At 35.0% G+C, this 16,376-nt stretch overlaps 1 protein-coding gene across 1 annotated transcript in view; it reads left to right on the forward strand.

Moving 5' to 3' along the window:
- Window positions 1–16,376, forward strand: part of kuz (zinc-dependent metalloprotease kuz) — a 60,965-nt gene that overhangs the window by 19,615 nt on the left and 24,974 nt on the right. The window contains 11 exon segments of the mRNA XM_067122830.1: window positions 2,180–2,280; window positions 3,831–3,981; window positions 4,292–4,857; window positions 7,824–7,970; window positions 8,387–8,582; window positions 9,018–9,555; window positions 9,780–9,948; window positions 10,109–10,327; window positions 10,703–10,819; window positions 11,610–11,777; window positions 11,998–12,298. Coding sequence (XP_066978931.1) covers window positions 2,180–2,280; window positions 3,831–3,981; window positions 4,292–4,857; window positions 7,824–7,970; window positions 8,387–8,582; window positions 9,018–9,555; window positions 9,780–9,948; window positions 10,109–10,327; window positions 10,703–10,819; window positions 11,610–11,777; window positions 11,998–12,298 — 2,673 coding nt within the window.

Genomic DNA, 16,376 nt, shown 5'->3' on the forward strand with positions numbered 1-16,376 from the left:
ATGGATTCAAGTTTCATCTCCAGTAACAATCCGGTCAAAAACTCTGATTCATTTGATTCAATCTTCGTTAAAACTGCAAGAGAAAGTTCAGCTCTTTGATGCAGTTAATAACGCTTTTGGGACCCAACATGCTGAAAGTTTACTCAAACCAAGATTTTCATTTAAAATTGAAAATCTTGGAACCATGGGAGATCCCAGTTTCATTAGCTATCATATCGATAGTAATCCGACGATCTTCATCCACTAGATTCTGCACCAAAGCCACAATTCTTTCATTTTTTGCAGTCGATGGTCTTCCCTCTCTTGGGTTGTCTTTGAGGTCCTCCCGACCATCCTTAAATCGCTTTATCCAATCATAAACAACTGATTTAGATGGAGAAGAATCTCCATAAACTTGTTGCAAAGCTTCAATAATTCTTCCTGGTTTCCAATCAAGCTTGGTCAGGAACTTGATGTTAGCTCTCATCTCAAAATTTTTATTTTCCATGGGTTCAAGAAGTTACTTTTCTGAAGCAGATGTTAACACCACGGTTGCAAGAGGATGACTGAGGTAACAAGTCTATATGGATCACTACATCACAGATAATTGTTAACCAAGTATTTGGGTTGTTTCATTCCTGTGTAAATACATCATTCAACAATTTTTCCTGGAACTTTTTGACTTACCCTCGTGTATATATATATATATATATATATATATATATATATATATATATATATATATATATATATATATATATATATATATATATATATATATATAGTCGATAGGGGAAACACAGGATTTCACAGATACTGTACAGTACCTATATATTTAATATGCATTACAAAAAAATACATTTTATTGATATTTTGCTATATTAATATTAATATTTGAAAATAAGTAAATCATTATTTTATCATAAAAAATGTATTTAGTCACAAAAATAATATGAAAATACTGTAATTTGTGAATAACTCTTGACAAAAACTAAGCACATTGCTGAATTTCTGTGATTTATTGAAAAATATGTTCCACAGAAAAATCCGTGAATAACTGAGTCCACAAATGCCGAACCGTAAATAGCGGGAGTCCACTGTGCATGTGTGGGGTGTGTGTGTATATATATATATATATATATATATATATATATATATATATATATATATATATATATATATATATATATATATATATATATATATATATATATATATCACAAAATAACAACACAACTTCACTCTGTACACATATTCAATATTACTTATATTAGGCTTGAAGTGTAGTAAGACTTATTTACATATATATACAGTCATCCCCCGGTATTCGCGGGGGATGTGTACCACACCCACCCGCAAATACCAAAATCCCCTCTAAAAACTGTCGTAACTGCCTATTTTAATAGTTCAAACACCAAATATACCTTAAACTATCATCCTAAAACATTTAGTCATTAAAATATGAAAATACAGTAATTGCTCTATGAAAAACCTGCAAATGGTTAATTTTCTGCCATTAATGTAGATATACATTTATGTATGTTCCACATAAAAATCTGCAAATATATGAAGCTGTGAATGCTGAACCATGAATAAACAGGGGTTGACTCTACTGTATATGTGTATGTATGCAATATTATGTATGTATGAGAGAGAGGGGTGAGCTGTCTGGTCAGGGGTCACAATCACTAGCCTGAGGAAGTGAATAAAGTGCCTTGAGCCTTGGAACTGCAAGCATCATTTGTGCTGGTGTGTAATTTCTTTGGCATGGAAATACTCTTTTTCCAATTTTATTTCCGTTCATTATTATTATTATTATTATTATTATTATTATTATTATAATTATTATTATTATTATTATTATTATTATTATTATTATTATTATTAAGGCAGTTTATTTACTGTTAGAATTTGTAGAGTTATTTATTTTTGTTTTCCTTGTAATTGTGCAGTATATGAATTTTTTCCTTGATGGGTTTTTACTTTTGTCTGACAGAAATTTTTTAAAATTTGTTATTGAACTGTTGCAAGGCAGCACAATGCTTGGATGAGGTCCCAGTGCCATAGCCTCCTTTCCACCATTAGTTGGATCTCTGCAATCCAATGAGGTCACATACCCAAGTTTTAATCAAAGCAAATGATTTTATACTTTGCTGAACCTGCTATTGTGTAGCTATTGTAATGATGATTTTCCTTTCAGGTTCTGCACTAAGTGAATATGTGAGCCGGTATGAGGTGCTTCGATATGATTCGGATCATGTCCATCGGCAACATCACGCTACAATCAGCTGACTTGAAGCGGTCGGTCCTTCGTAATTGCCAACTTTCAGTGGATGCTACTGCTCTCTCTCTCTCTCTCTCTCTCTCTCTTCTCTGGATGCTCTCTCTCTCTCTCTCTCTCTCTCTCTCTCTCTCTCTCTCTCTCTCTCTCTCTCTCTCTCTCATTTTCAAAACATGACTGCATATTTTATTAATAATATTTGAGGTATATATCTACTGTTGAAAGTCTTACGTATTCACCACTAATTTTTTTTCAGTACTTTATGTAATTTGTCAAACTTATTAATGAGATTGTTTCAAATCCTGAATAAACCGAAATTAATGTATTTGTTGGAGACTTTAATTTTTTGTGTTTGTATGTGTATGCAGTACATTATACCCTTCACCATTAAATGGGAGAAAGGCTCTCATGGAAAGGAACTTATCTATTGGCTTCATTCATTTCTGTTGTAAGATTGAAGAGGAGTAAGACAATAATGCTTAACTCATCAGTTTGAGTAGCTTTTATCCTTAAGGTTAATGACTTTTTGTCCAATGACTGAAAAAGTTTAATCATTTTGGGTAAACTGTGCCAAACTGAAGAATAAACAGCTGCAACCCATTTAATTCCTTTTACAGTACCTCTGTTCATATTCTTTTTCTTCCATCTTCTTTTCCACCTTCTCCTAACAATTGATTCATAGTGCAGTTGCGAGGTTTTCCTCTTGTTACACCTGTCAAACTTTTTGCTGTCACTTTCCATTTCAGCACTGAATGGCCTCGTAAGTCCCAGCGCTTGGCCTTTGGCATAAATCCTGCCTTCTATTCTTAAGGATTAGCAAACTTAATATTAGGAATTATATGACTAGGCTTTTCTTAGAAGCATTGTTTATCATAAGAGCAATCAGACATCATCTTAAGACTAGCCATTTAATCATTTAATGTTAGTTGTACTCTTCATGTTAGAATGATCTCAATATTAGATAACTTTTTTTCCCGGGAAAAATCTATTAGATAGATTTTAATGCTGATATCTCTTACACCTGTGTTGTAGAAAGATTAATGAATTTCAGTTATGATCATTTCTTATACTGTATCAGTAGCCAGATTTACCTTGAACTTTTGTGTAAACAAATATCATCTTACATCAAGATGATATTTCCACATAATTTATGGGCTTAATAATTTTAGGTTTACACTTTAGCTTTATAAATGTTAAAGTGTTACTGTCAGTTATACTACATTCACTAGACAGATAATTTAGGTCAAGTTGATGTACCTAAATACACAGGAGTTTTAATTGTTTTTGTTTACTTTTCCCACTGCATTCCTGTGTTGTTGATGTTTGTTCATGATAAAGGTATTCAACTCGCTTTCTATTCAACACTTAGCTTGCCTCTCTTACTTCAAAATAGTTTAAGAACTATGCAAGTAGCAAAATCTGCTTCTGGAAAAGTAGGGTCTTCCTGTGCTGTACTTCCATTAGATGAATTATATATCTTTGTTATATAGTAAATGGAATTTTGAAGTTAGTTCATTTCATGTTTGAGTTTATTCTGTAAATTTAATATATTGTATCCTTTTTTCAACAGCTAACCATATCATTCGCGTCGCATGGACGATCTTTCCACCTGCGTTTGAAGAGAGATACGCAGACTATAAGTCCAGTAGTCAAAGTAGAAGTTCCAGCCAAGATTGAAGCTGGACTAGATTTTAGTCACATATATGAAGGAACCCTAGCAGGTGAAAATTTTGCTGTTTTTTATTTTTTATTTTCTAGTCATATGATTAGGCATTATTATTCAAAGTACCCAATACAGTAATTCAAGCAAGAATTTTTATTTTAATTAGTATGAAATGTCATCATTATTTGAACATTTTTAAAAGAAGTGGAAAGTTGTCATGTGAGTTAACCAGGGTGTAGTCAACCAGTTGCTGTCAAGATATGTATGGAGATGTAATTGTTATAGTCATCATATCTTTTAAATTTAGATGGTGATTTTGTTGAAGAGGGCTACGTGTCAGGGCTTTTATTATCTTGAAATTTTTTCAGATGACCCCAATTCACGTGTTTGGGGAAGCATCCGAGATGGGGTTTTTGAGGGTGTGATTGAAAGTGACCATGACGGCACTTACTATGTGGAACGTGCCCACAAGTATTTCAATGGCCACAATGCCACCAGGTCGGGCTTCCACTCCTTGATCTACCATGACAGGCATGTGGAAGACCCTTATGCACGATTACGCACAGGCCATAAATCTGGTTGTGGTGTAACGGATGATGTGGCTGCCTGGATGGACAGTGTTCAAAATTCTGCAGACCCAGAGGAAGAGAAGGAAGAGGCCGCAAGACGCTTTCTACAAACCCCTGCCCATCTTCGTAGTCAGTACAAGTACAAACAGTGGCTGGATAGCAATGATGAGTATAAGACCGCTGAAGAGCATGATTTTGGCAGTGCATTTCATCTGATGGAGGACTACCACAATAAGTATAGCGAAGAAGCCAATCAACACCGCAGTAAGAGAGCCATAGGCCTCGGGGTTGGTGAGGATAATAAGGGGACCTGTTCTCTTTCTATCCAGACTGACCCAATGCTTTGGCATCATATTTATAAACAGGTATGTATGTATATATGCATTGACTAATGACCCATCATCAGTGGGTTTGTTCAAAGTAAGTTTATTAATTAAGCATTAGTTGCCAAGATCATATAATTTTTTCAATACTACATATGCTGTATTATGTGATGAGTCTCGATTAGCAGGTTATTGATTCTGGGAGATGAATTAGCCTTAGTGCACAGGGAATTTTTATATTTTCTGATTGTGACATCATTTTCAGTTCTAGTGAATATAAAGCAGAATTTAGGATTTGGAGAAAATTTTCATCTTTCTCTGAGTATACCTTTATTTATTTGTTTCCCATACAGTTTTGAATAAGCAGTGAGTAAGGAAGTGGTAAACTTGGCTTCTTGTGTTTGCACCTTATAGTTACAAAGCTTTCATACATTTTTGAAATGATTGTTTTTTATCATTTCAGCAATAGTGCACTGCGTAAACAAGTGGTTTTGGACTCGAATTGCTTCGTTCAGGTTATGGTTCATTCTTCTCCATAACCAACAGAGGTGCCTCTGTCTACCACCCTTCTGAGGGGTCCTAAAGGTCACTGCTTTTCCCTATCCAGGGCCTCCCCTGGTGTCGGAATAGTCCTTAGACGGAGCGTCATTCAGGTAGTCTTGTGACCTTTTCCTGGGCCTGGAAGTAGGTCTGTTTGCAACCCAATTCAGCCACAAACTATCAAGCTGTCCCGTCTGGTATACACTCAGCCTGCGTCAGCCCCCTCAAACTCTGATGTCCTGGATTTGTGGTCTTTGTGAATCTTACAGTTTAGGAGGAAACTGATATTGGTTACTGTTTCCCTGGAATCAGTTAAAGGATCCTACTCTACTGCAGTATGGTTCTGCAGTTAAGTAACTAGCACTCTTCACATAGTTTTTGAAGCTACAGTTTGGCCTCGAGGAAGTGTTTTGTTGGAACCAGACTCACAGGCCCTTAACTTTCATCCCTAAGGTCTGTGTTAGTCTAAGAACATTACTCCGTCCACATTCGGTTTCCTGGTCTTTGAGTAATGTATCGGAGTTAATTAACCAACAATCATCTTGTTCTTACCTTTCCTTGTTAAGGAAGTCCCAAAAATTTTTAATCAGCTTAGCTTCTAGTGTTGGTTTCTTGTACTGTCTGCCCTGTCTGGCGGAACCAATCAGTTTGGTTTCCCCTCATCAGGGGTAGTGTTGTGAATTCCTCACCCTAACTTTCTATCCTCAATTGAAGGTCCTCATTTTGGTGGTCACCTTGGAAAGTACTCCCCTTTTACAAGGTCTGTTTCTGTGTCCAGTTTTTCCTTGCAGGCTTTTAGATTATAATTTTGTCAGGTCCTCTCCTTAAAAAAGGGGGCCACTGTCATTGGGTCTGCTATTAGACAGGAAGTATTTTTCTTAATTTATTCAGGTGCTATTCTAAGCTCATGATCTTAGACGGTGACCACTTACATTATTTTCATTACATGAACTTAGAGGACCTTACTAATGTTCAGGGTAGAATTCTTCTAGTTTTCAACGTTTCTATTTAAGTCTTTAATAGCATAAGAATGATGTTTATTTCTCTGTTACTATTTCACCGGGTGACACGGGACCCCGATCCAGAAAAAGGATTTTGACAAAGGAAAATCTATTTCTGGAGAGGGGCCCGTGTTTGACCCACCCTGTTTTTCATTCTCTCCCTCCTTGATAAACTTCATTCTAGTGAGGTGGGTGCTAACATGGAATGCGGCTAGTGTTGCCTTGTATACAGTCCGCGAGTAGTGCATGGGCTTGTATCGGCACCTCTCTCGTTGGGACTTTTGACATTGGGAATCTTTATAGGATAAGGTTCCGTGTTTTGTAGTTCACCCTTTTCCATATTCGACTCCATCTAGTTAGTAACTCCATCATTTCATTTAGCTTTCTCTGGTATTAGCAACGGAATTACCTAGAAATAAGTGCTGAATGGACTATTTCACCGGGTGACACGGGCCCCTCTCCAGAAATAGATTTTTCCTTTGTCAAAATCCTTTTTACTGTTTTACTTCTTTTTAAGGCTAATAGATTTTAGTTGATGTTCATAGCTTTAAAAAAGGTTAGGCTCTACAGTACTTAATTTTTTTTTTAAAGTTTAATGATGTGCATAGCTGGGTGAAATTTCCTTGCACTGTAATTACACAATGGCCATTATTGTTTTTAAAACTGAATATTCTAACAGAATAAGTATATTTATGCTGAGAGGATCCAGTTCCCTAATTTGCCACTGCTTGTGTCCTTTTGTCTGGAACATTAACCTTAGATATACAACTGAAATATTATAAGGGTTTTGGCATTGATCTTGATAGTCTTTCCATGTTAGCACAACTACTGCAGATCTGTCAAGTATTTGTCCTCCTGGTGTGCATGCAACTTATGAGATCAAATACTTGACAGTTTACTTATATTTTATGTATAATAATTTTGTTTGTTGTTTGAAGGTCTTAGGTTTTGTGCTCTTTGATTTATTGATTCTCTTGAGAGTTGTCAGGGTATTTTTCAGTTTTAATAATTTATCAACTATCATCTTTTTGTTTTCAATAAATTAATTTCTTTGTTGGTTATGGCAGTTTTACTTTTGAGAATAACAGTCATATGTCTTTGGTCATTGTTTCACCTATACATGAGACTCATTTAAGCAGTGGTTCATTCATGTTGACATTGTTTTCTCCCAGTAAAAGATATGGATTTAAAATTGATAGTCTGCATTTTATTAACTAGACTGGAAAACTGGAAAGTTACAGAGACCTGCCTTGGCAGGGGTCATTGGGGAAACAGTTGTTTTAGTCTACAACGCTCTGTCTTTAAGATTTTGGTGCTTGTCATGAATTTAGAAACCATGCCATATTAAAGCACAGAATGCAAAGTGTTGTGTAGTGTCTAGATCTGGTGTCGAATTTGTGTTTATTACCATAATTATGAAAATACAGTCCTTGTGTTATTTGACTTTGGTGTTCCTTACTTCATCAGGAGGAAAATGATCCCATTAAAACAAGAGATGAGATCACAGCTATGATATCACAGCACATAAAAGCAATCAACAATATATATGCCAATGTCAAGTTCAACGGAAAGTACAAACATAGGAACATCAGATTTGAAGTTCAGAGAATAAAGGTGAGATTTTCGTCGATGATTTTATTGTTTTGAATTTTTGAAAGTTGGGTTGTGCTGTAAAGGATACAAAAATCCCTGAGTAGAATATTTGCATACACTGTAGTTACATGTATGTATTTCATCCTCTGTGAATTACAGATGTTTACAGACACTAATGACTATTTTTTAATGTGATTGTGCATTGAATAAATGATGTACAGCAATATTAATTTATTGATTTTGATGTGATATCAGAAAGAGGCTTCAAGTAACATAGACTAATATTGGAACTTGATTTATAATGTGAAGCTTACATTTAATGTTGTGAAGTGTATGATGTAAAAGTAAAAAAACTCTTAATTTGATCATTGCAACCTTTGACATTCTTATTTTTTGGAATAAATTCCTCTTGATCTAATAGTTGACTTGTCTTGCAGATTGATGATGATGAACCATGTCGTCCTCATTATCAGGGAGAACCAAACAAATTTTGTAAGGCCAATGTTGATGTAAGCAACTTCCTCAATCTACATTCCCAGAAGAAACATGATGAGTTTTGCTTAGCATATGTGTTCACGTTTCGTGACTTTACTGGTGGAACTCTTGGTTTGGCATGGGTGGCATCACCATCAGGTAAGTCTGTTACTTAGAACTATTTTGAGTTTGGTAAGAAGAGGTAGTGACTAGGTTTTACAGTGCAGTACAGTACAATACAGAACAGTACAATGTTTTTGCTAGTTTTCACATTGACAGGTCATTAATTAGTCATATTCTCAAGTTCTTTCTAGTTGGGTGTTTATCTACTGTTTCAAGGTGTATGTCAGTTGAGCAGCTCAAAAGAAGTTAAATTTCCATTTCACTATTTATAAATTATAATTCTCTTCATTGAGGACCAGCCTTTATGTATTTGCACTATTTTCAAGAAAATGTGTAAATTTTAATATATCATAAATTGATTTAGATTTTGTCTGTGGTATTATTATCAAATATTATATTTAAGAATGTATGATATGAAATAACTTCTGATGTAATTGCAGGTATAATAAATTGATTGCTTTTTTTTAACAGGAGCATCTGGAGGCATTTGTGAGAAGTATAAAACATATACTGAAAATCTTGGTGGATTCCGTCATTCAGAAAAGAGGTCTTTGAACACTGGCATCATCACATTTTTAAATTACAATTCACGTGTCCCCCCAAAGGTATCACAGTTGACTTTGGCTCATGAGATTGGACATAATTTTGGATCTCCTCATGACTTTCCTGAAATCTGCAAGCCAGGTGGCTTACAAGGAAATTTTATTATGTTTTCCTCAGCCACAAGTGGAGATCGTCTGAATAATGACAAATTCTCTCCATGTTCTGTTCGAAATATATCCCTTGTTTTAGATGCAATATCAGAAAAGAGAAGGACAAACTGCTTCTCCACTAACAATGGTGCTTTCTGTGGCAACAAGATTGTAGAGGAAGGAGAAGAATGTGATTGTGGTTATGATGATGACGAGTGTGAGGAGTCTTGTTGCTACCCTCTGAAAATTTCTAACCATGACAAGTACCTTAATAGTTCTGCCAAACAGTGCACAAGACGAAATAACACTCAGTGCAGGTAATTTCAAAATGTTTGAGTAGTGTGTTTATAGCATGCATATTTGCAGTTGTTCATTTTTATTTTTGTTTGAGAGTTTGGGGAATTAACTTTATTTAGTTAATTTCTGTTTTAAAAGTCATGTAATTATGCTTTATAAGATGATTAGTTGTGCCATAGATTCTGGGTGGTATAAATCTGTAACCTTTAATTTTGTTTTTGTTAAATCAAAATTCTTTCTTCAGTCCAAGCCAAGGACCATGCTGTGATAGGAACACCTGCTCTTATGTACAGGGAAAACAGTGTCATTCAGACACAGACTGTGAATTCTCAGTGAAGTGCAATGGGAGGATGCCTACTTGCCCGACACCTAAGAAGAAAGAAGACCACAAGGAATGTAATGAGGGAACTAAGGTTTGTAATTAATTATCTTTTATTGCATTTCTCTTTTTTACTATATTGAAAATAATGAAATGTCTTGTGATTTAAAAGAAAAGTTCTATAAAGATGTAGTGCACAAGAATTAGAAAGGGCAAATAAGAATAAAAATTTTACAACAATTTTTTTTTGACAGGTATGCCTGAAAGGGAAATGTACAGGCTCTATATGTCTGGCACAGGGCATGACTGAATGCTTCCTTACATCAGATAGAGTTCAGGACAAGAAGAAACTCTGTGAGATAGCATGCCAAGTGGGTAATGACACGTCCACTTGCAAATCGACATCAGAGCTTCAGCATCTTTTTAGTGAACCAGTCTTTATGAGACCAGGAGCACCTTGCAACAACTTCCAGGTACTGCACAGTACAAGTTTTAATTGTATCTACCTTGTGATTATGTGGTTTAAATTGCAAGACACTGTATATTGAGTAATTTTTGGATTTGATTGAGAAGTGCAGTGCAATATAGTGAATACAATGGGACTTAATTTGAAATAAGATGTAGTATGATATCCATTTACTTTGAAATATTGTGACAGTGGAAATGGTCAAATATATTTTGTCATTTAAATGTTGGTGTATGCAGTTGATCTGATGTTATCAGTCGAATTAGAGGGAGAAGCCCTAAAATGTTCCCATAGTCTCTTGTTTTTAGTTAAGCCTTTATACAAGGAAACTGCTAGTTACTTTTGTAAACTGTGTTTTAACATAGTGCATAAATTTTTTCAGGGATACTGTGATGTCTTCCAAAAATGCAGAGCAGTTGATGCTGAAGGACCTTTAGCCCGTCTCAAAAACTTGCTTTTTAATCAAGATACATTAAACAGTGTTGCAGAGTGGATCACGGTAAGATACATTTCTGTCGGGCTTTAAACGATCAAGTTATCTCAGTAGGACAGTATGTCTCATTTTAGGATGGATCATGATATTTTGAAAAGACGTAGCCCCATTCAAGTCCTTTGAGAAAGGATAGAGTTCTCTGAATGTCAAACAGAGCAATAGCATATTGTTCAAGAATTAGTAAGCCAGAGTTTTCATATATATTATATTGAATTTTGTGTTATTTTCATACTAGCTTTTGAAATTGGTAAATATCAACTTTTAATTTCTCCAATGCTGTTTTATTTTTACTTTTCTTGGTTGCACAAGTAAATGAATTGTACATGGACTGATATATGACTAATGAATGTTGTAATAAGTAATTTAATTTAACCTGGAGTGATTTTGTTTGTTAACAATGTAAGAACTTTTTATGTTCATCTAAAAGTAGTGGGGTAGGCTTTACAAATATTTTTCCTTGTGTGTGTGTGTGTGTGTGTTTGTTTTTAGGACTGATAATTGTATATTTTTTTTTTATTTGTGCCCAGTAATTTTGATAATTATATTTTACTTTAGCTCTACTTTTCAGTTGGAAAGAAAAAGAAAATCTGGGGTTTGTGTGAGGCTGTTTCTTTATGAATTTGGGTTTGGATTTCAGGTGCAGTAGTAGCTTAAGTCATTAGCTAATTCATGAGGGGTTGGTGAAATTTACTAATGAGTTAATTAATATGCTGTACTGTGCCTACACAAATTGTAAGTGGTAGCTGGAATTTGTATGTTTTTATGAGAAGTGATGTTAATGATATTTACATTTCAGCAATATTGGTATGGAGTTCTACTCCTTGGAGTAGGGTTTGTCGTCTTCATGGGTGTATTCATAAAATGTTGTGCTGTGCACACCCCATCCAGCAATCCACGAAAACCACCAGCAAGGTCCATAACAGAAACATTACGCAGGCCTGTCAATACTTTGAGAAGAGTTAAAGTTAGTATTTCATGTAATATGGAATTTCTTAGTGTATAAAAAATTATAGATAGAATTTTAGTAATCTTTAATGTAAAGGTTCTGCTTATAATCAGAATATCTTTTGGATTTCACTTTAAGTGACTTCTGATGTTCTATTCTTTTTTTTGCATATCAGATTTAAAATTCTTGAAGTTATTTGTGCTAAATAGTATATTAATGTAAATTATCTCTTAACCAGCGGCACCGGCAGGGACCAGGCCCCAGTGGCAATCAACTTCCTGGTCCAAGTCATCACCACCACCACCACCACCATAATCAGCCAGGTCCTTCCAGACCAGGAGGGAGTAGAGAAGGAGAACGTCCAAAAGCCGCTGCATCCAAACGTTCAAGCAGGGCATACAGTGATGACCCTCCTCCCCCTTATCCTGGAAATCCCAGACAACCTTCGACTCCAGGAAGTTCCATAGCTCCAAGCTCACGGGCTGGACCAACCCGGCATGGTTATGGGGAGGGACGAGGGCACTATAATAGGCCCAAAGGTTAGTAGTGTTACCATAAATTTAATTTTGCAGCTTTTCCTTTTTGTTAGTCTTGATTGTATTCATTCACCAAAGTGTTTCAGTACTTAGTACTGAACTGTTATGTCCAGGTTGTAAGGTATGAAGGCTTGAAATGATTTGCATGAGTTTTCACCTCCACTGCTTTGTGCCATCATTCTCATTGCTTTGCAGTATATATGTCAGGATCATTTACAACCACTATTTTTTTAGGCATGAGATTAGTTTTTGCATGTCATTTCCTTACTTTATTGCTAGCACTGATGGTCTTGCTATCAGTATCATATGAAGGATGATGACCCAGACGCTTTCATTCAAGTAAGTTATACAAATCAGATTCCTTGAAATGTACAGTAATAGCAGATACAAATGTCATTTTTCCATCTGTCTTTGCTCTGGAATGAGAGAAGTTTTAGCATGACCTTGACCAGCTGGTTAGGGTTAATCTAATATGGGAATGTTATGGTAACTAGGTTATTAGCGTTTTCTTATAGGAATATATTTGGAAACGTGGCATTCTTTCACAACCATTTTGTTATATAGATATGCATACATTATTTGATAGGTGGTGCAGAAGTTTTTAAGGACTGTATTTGTTATTGAAGAACGTGTATTTTCATTTCCCTGTCTTGAAGTTTTCTCTGATCATTAGAATGTATTGTCCTATGTTATATATAAGGCACTAAAAATTTAGTAGCTTGCTGTTGACCTTGTGTGATTAGCATTAAGAAAGGCATTTAAGAAATAAGGAGTTAGTCCTTTCAGAATTATAGTTTGTATGTAGGTTATTAGACAGAGTTGTATTAGGAAATTTAAAGAAATAATAGATACTGTATCTTGAATTTATGCTGTCAGCAAATATTGGGTATGTTGTACAGGCATGTGTGCAGGTACAAAGAAATTAAAATCAAATGATGTGCTAATATAGATAAAAACTTAGTAGATAGATGTCAGATAATTATATAAAGCTTGAGTGTTTCATTTACTTTTCTCCCAGAGTAACAGTGTTCCTATTAGGTAATTATTTATTAGTTGTTGTACAGTAACTGTGATATGATATGAGTAGGTGTAGGAAAATTATTAACTTCATATTTGTTGTATATGGCAAAAATTCTCCATCGTTATCATTTGATGCTGGCTGAGGCAAATGTTTGTTTATTCATAATTTATTCAGGAAGTTTCAAAAAGTAAAATGGTTCAATAGAAAGTAACCTTTTTTGTTTTCACAGCCAGTTCTCTACATAAAAAATGGCCAATATTTTTATATCTCAAAAAATATATACAGTAAATCCAAATGTAAATCCTGTATGAACTTTGATTTTTATTCTTATATTATTTGGATAGTACTCACAAATAATATTTTTTGCACATTCATATTTCTACAACCTTATTAGTTGGTACAGTATCTCCAAGTCTAGAGGATCTGATCCCACTATCCTGTTTCATTAGGTTTCAAACATTTCTAATTATCCATGCTGTGGCTAGCAGTACACATTTCTGGTTCAAGGTTTGTACATCCAGTCATTTTCATGTTCCTCCTGAGGTCTTTGTGCATTACCCTTAGTGCTCCCTCGGTGATAGGTACTACTTCCATTCCAGCTTGCCAGTCTTCTGATTTCCATCTTAGATCTTGATACTTTTCTATTATTTCTCTGTCCTTAACTCTTTTGCCTTGTGGTACAGCATCATCAATCATAGGTACTTTTTGGGGTTTTTATTTTCCAGGCTTAGGTGTGTTTTCAACCCTGTATCACATGGTTAGTCCTTACATCAAAGTCCAAGAGAACCTTGATTTTTTCGTTTTCCAGTTCATTTTCGTGTTTGTTGTTTTGCCACTTGTCTGTATATGATATGCTGTTTTCCTCGCAGATCTCCCAGTATATGGACTAGGCATCTGCATTATGTCTTCTCTTGTATTCAGTTTGAGCTACAGCTGGGTATTCACTTCCCATGTGGTTGATGGTCTTTACATCAAGTTTGCATTGCATCACATTCGTGATGCTAATATTTTATTTTGTACATATGTACATGTGCTTGGTTTTATGCTGTTATCACCATTTTATGCTGTTATCACTATACCTTCATTTTACTTCTTGAGCTCTTCCCTTGTCAGCCATTGCTAACTGCCATCTGAAGTTGTATCCTGAGTCTGCCTTTGATATTAGCTTTTCATTTGTTAGTTTTCCCATTTCACTTTCCTTTGACTTGCAATCCTTTCCTTAAACTTGTCAGGGTTTTTGTTGACAGAGATGAGTTTTTCACTCCAAGCTGTTATCATTTACAGCTGCGTATTTGTCAGAGCTGAATTCCACTTTCATACGTTAATTGCATATTTGTCAGTGGTAGACTCCATTTTCTTACCTTCAGTTATGATTGGAACTGTTTCTGCAAAGGAATCCAAGGTCTTGTTATTTTTTCCATAACTTTGGAAAGTCCTTGTAACATTGAGCCATGCTAATGTATAAGCTACAAATAAGTTGGCAAGGGGTAGTAAACTTTCATTGTTAGTCTGCCATCTCTCATTGCTAGCTTGGACATTCCTTACCTAATACATACAATGTCCTCAGTAATAGGCAGATGACAGAAGTGACAACAATACAATGAAGCATTGTAGCAAGCAAGATGTCATCATTGAGACTTACGTTATTGTGCTGTTAGTCAACTGTTAGTCAACAGTTTGGTTGAGACTGTTGTTTTGACACTGTATTGTCAGTCAATATCGATAAAGGATCACCACAGTAGACTTTGCACTGACTGTTAAACTACTTAATAACAGTATTGATAATGCTCTGAAGTTAATTGTTAACAGTATTCTGTAAATGAAAAGCACAAAAAAATTTCAGCTGTAGGCTACTGCTTGTTTATGGTACAGCCACTCACCACTTTTCAAATTATGCCCAATAGACTGTTTGAGCCAGAAATATTAATATTAAAATTTCTTTCAGTAATAGAACTACCTCCTTGGACTACGTATAAAACTAGAACTTTTACACCCTTGAAATACTTATCTAAAAACTATGCATATACCTCAGAACATGATAAACAACATACAGGAGAATATGTAAGATATAAATGTCCATGCTATGCAGTATACATTGATGCCTCCAAATTTTTGTCAAGTGTAGAATTTGCAACTATATGTCCAAACAAAACACATCAATTCTCTCTTCCCTGCAATGCTGCTGTTTTCACAGCATGCTGCTGCTGCAGACAGTGTTTCTTAATCTGGCATCAGGTGTAATACTGTGCAGTTTGCTAGGAGTTTTATCATGGCTGCAACTAAAATCTGGAATAGTTTGCCTAGTGCAGTTGTGGAATCTTCTGATCTCTAACTATTTAAGCAAGTAGCAAATTCATTCCTGCTTCTCTGCTGATGTCTCCTGAATTTCAGATGAATTGGTTTTATTTTCTATGCCCTCAATTTTTATTTATCACATTTATTTATTTATCACCTTTTCTTAAAACTAGTCTCTTTCTGCAGGCTGATCTCCCTTTGGAGCCCTCTTGGATTTTTAGTCTGTATACTGTACTGTATCCATAAAGGTTTTCAGCTGAAGATTTAAAGAAAGAAGAAAGCACAATTATGTGCTGCATTGAAGATATACTGCTGCAGAAATGTGTAATTGTTGCAGTTCTAGAGTGCTATAGAAACATTTCTGAATTAGAATCCAAAAACACACTTGCACAGAAAATAAAATTTTCATGTCATAAACTATACAAGATTGTAAAATTGTAGAAGTACATTGGATTTTTTTGGCCCACATAGGCATTAAAAGAAATGAAGCCAATAAAGCATCCGAAGCTTCAGTTAATATGATAAGATCAGAGATATTCATATGAGTGATATCATCATCTCAAAAATCCATTATTATCAGTAAATAACAGAACACAGTATATGAAACAGTGAACATGATGGTAATAAATTAAAACAAGCCCTGTGTCGCAATATAGAATTCATTTCATCAAGAGATCTGACACTTAAGGTAATTTTGACATATCTTAGAATTTGTCATTCTAGTTTGACCTACAGATATTTGATGAATAGCGCGCATGAACCAAT

Source organism: Macrobrachium rosenbergii, chromosome 21, assembly GCF_040412425.1.
Source record: "Macrobrachium rosenbergii isolate ZJJX-2024 chromosome 21, ASM4041242v1, whole genome shotgun sequence".
NCBI classification, from domain to species: domain Eukaryota; kingdom Metazoa; phylum Arthropoda; class Malacostraca; order Decapoda; family Palaemonidae; genus Macrobrachium; species Macrobrachium rosenbergii.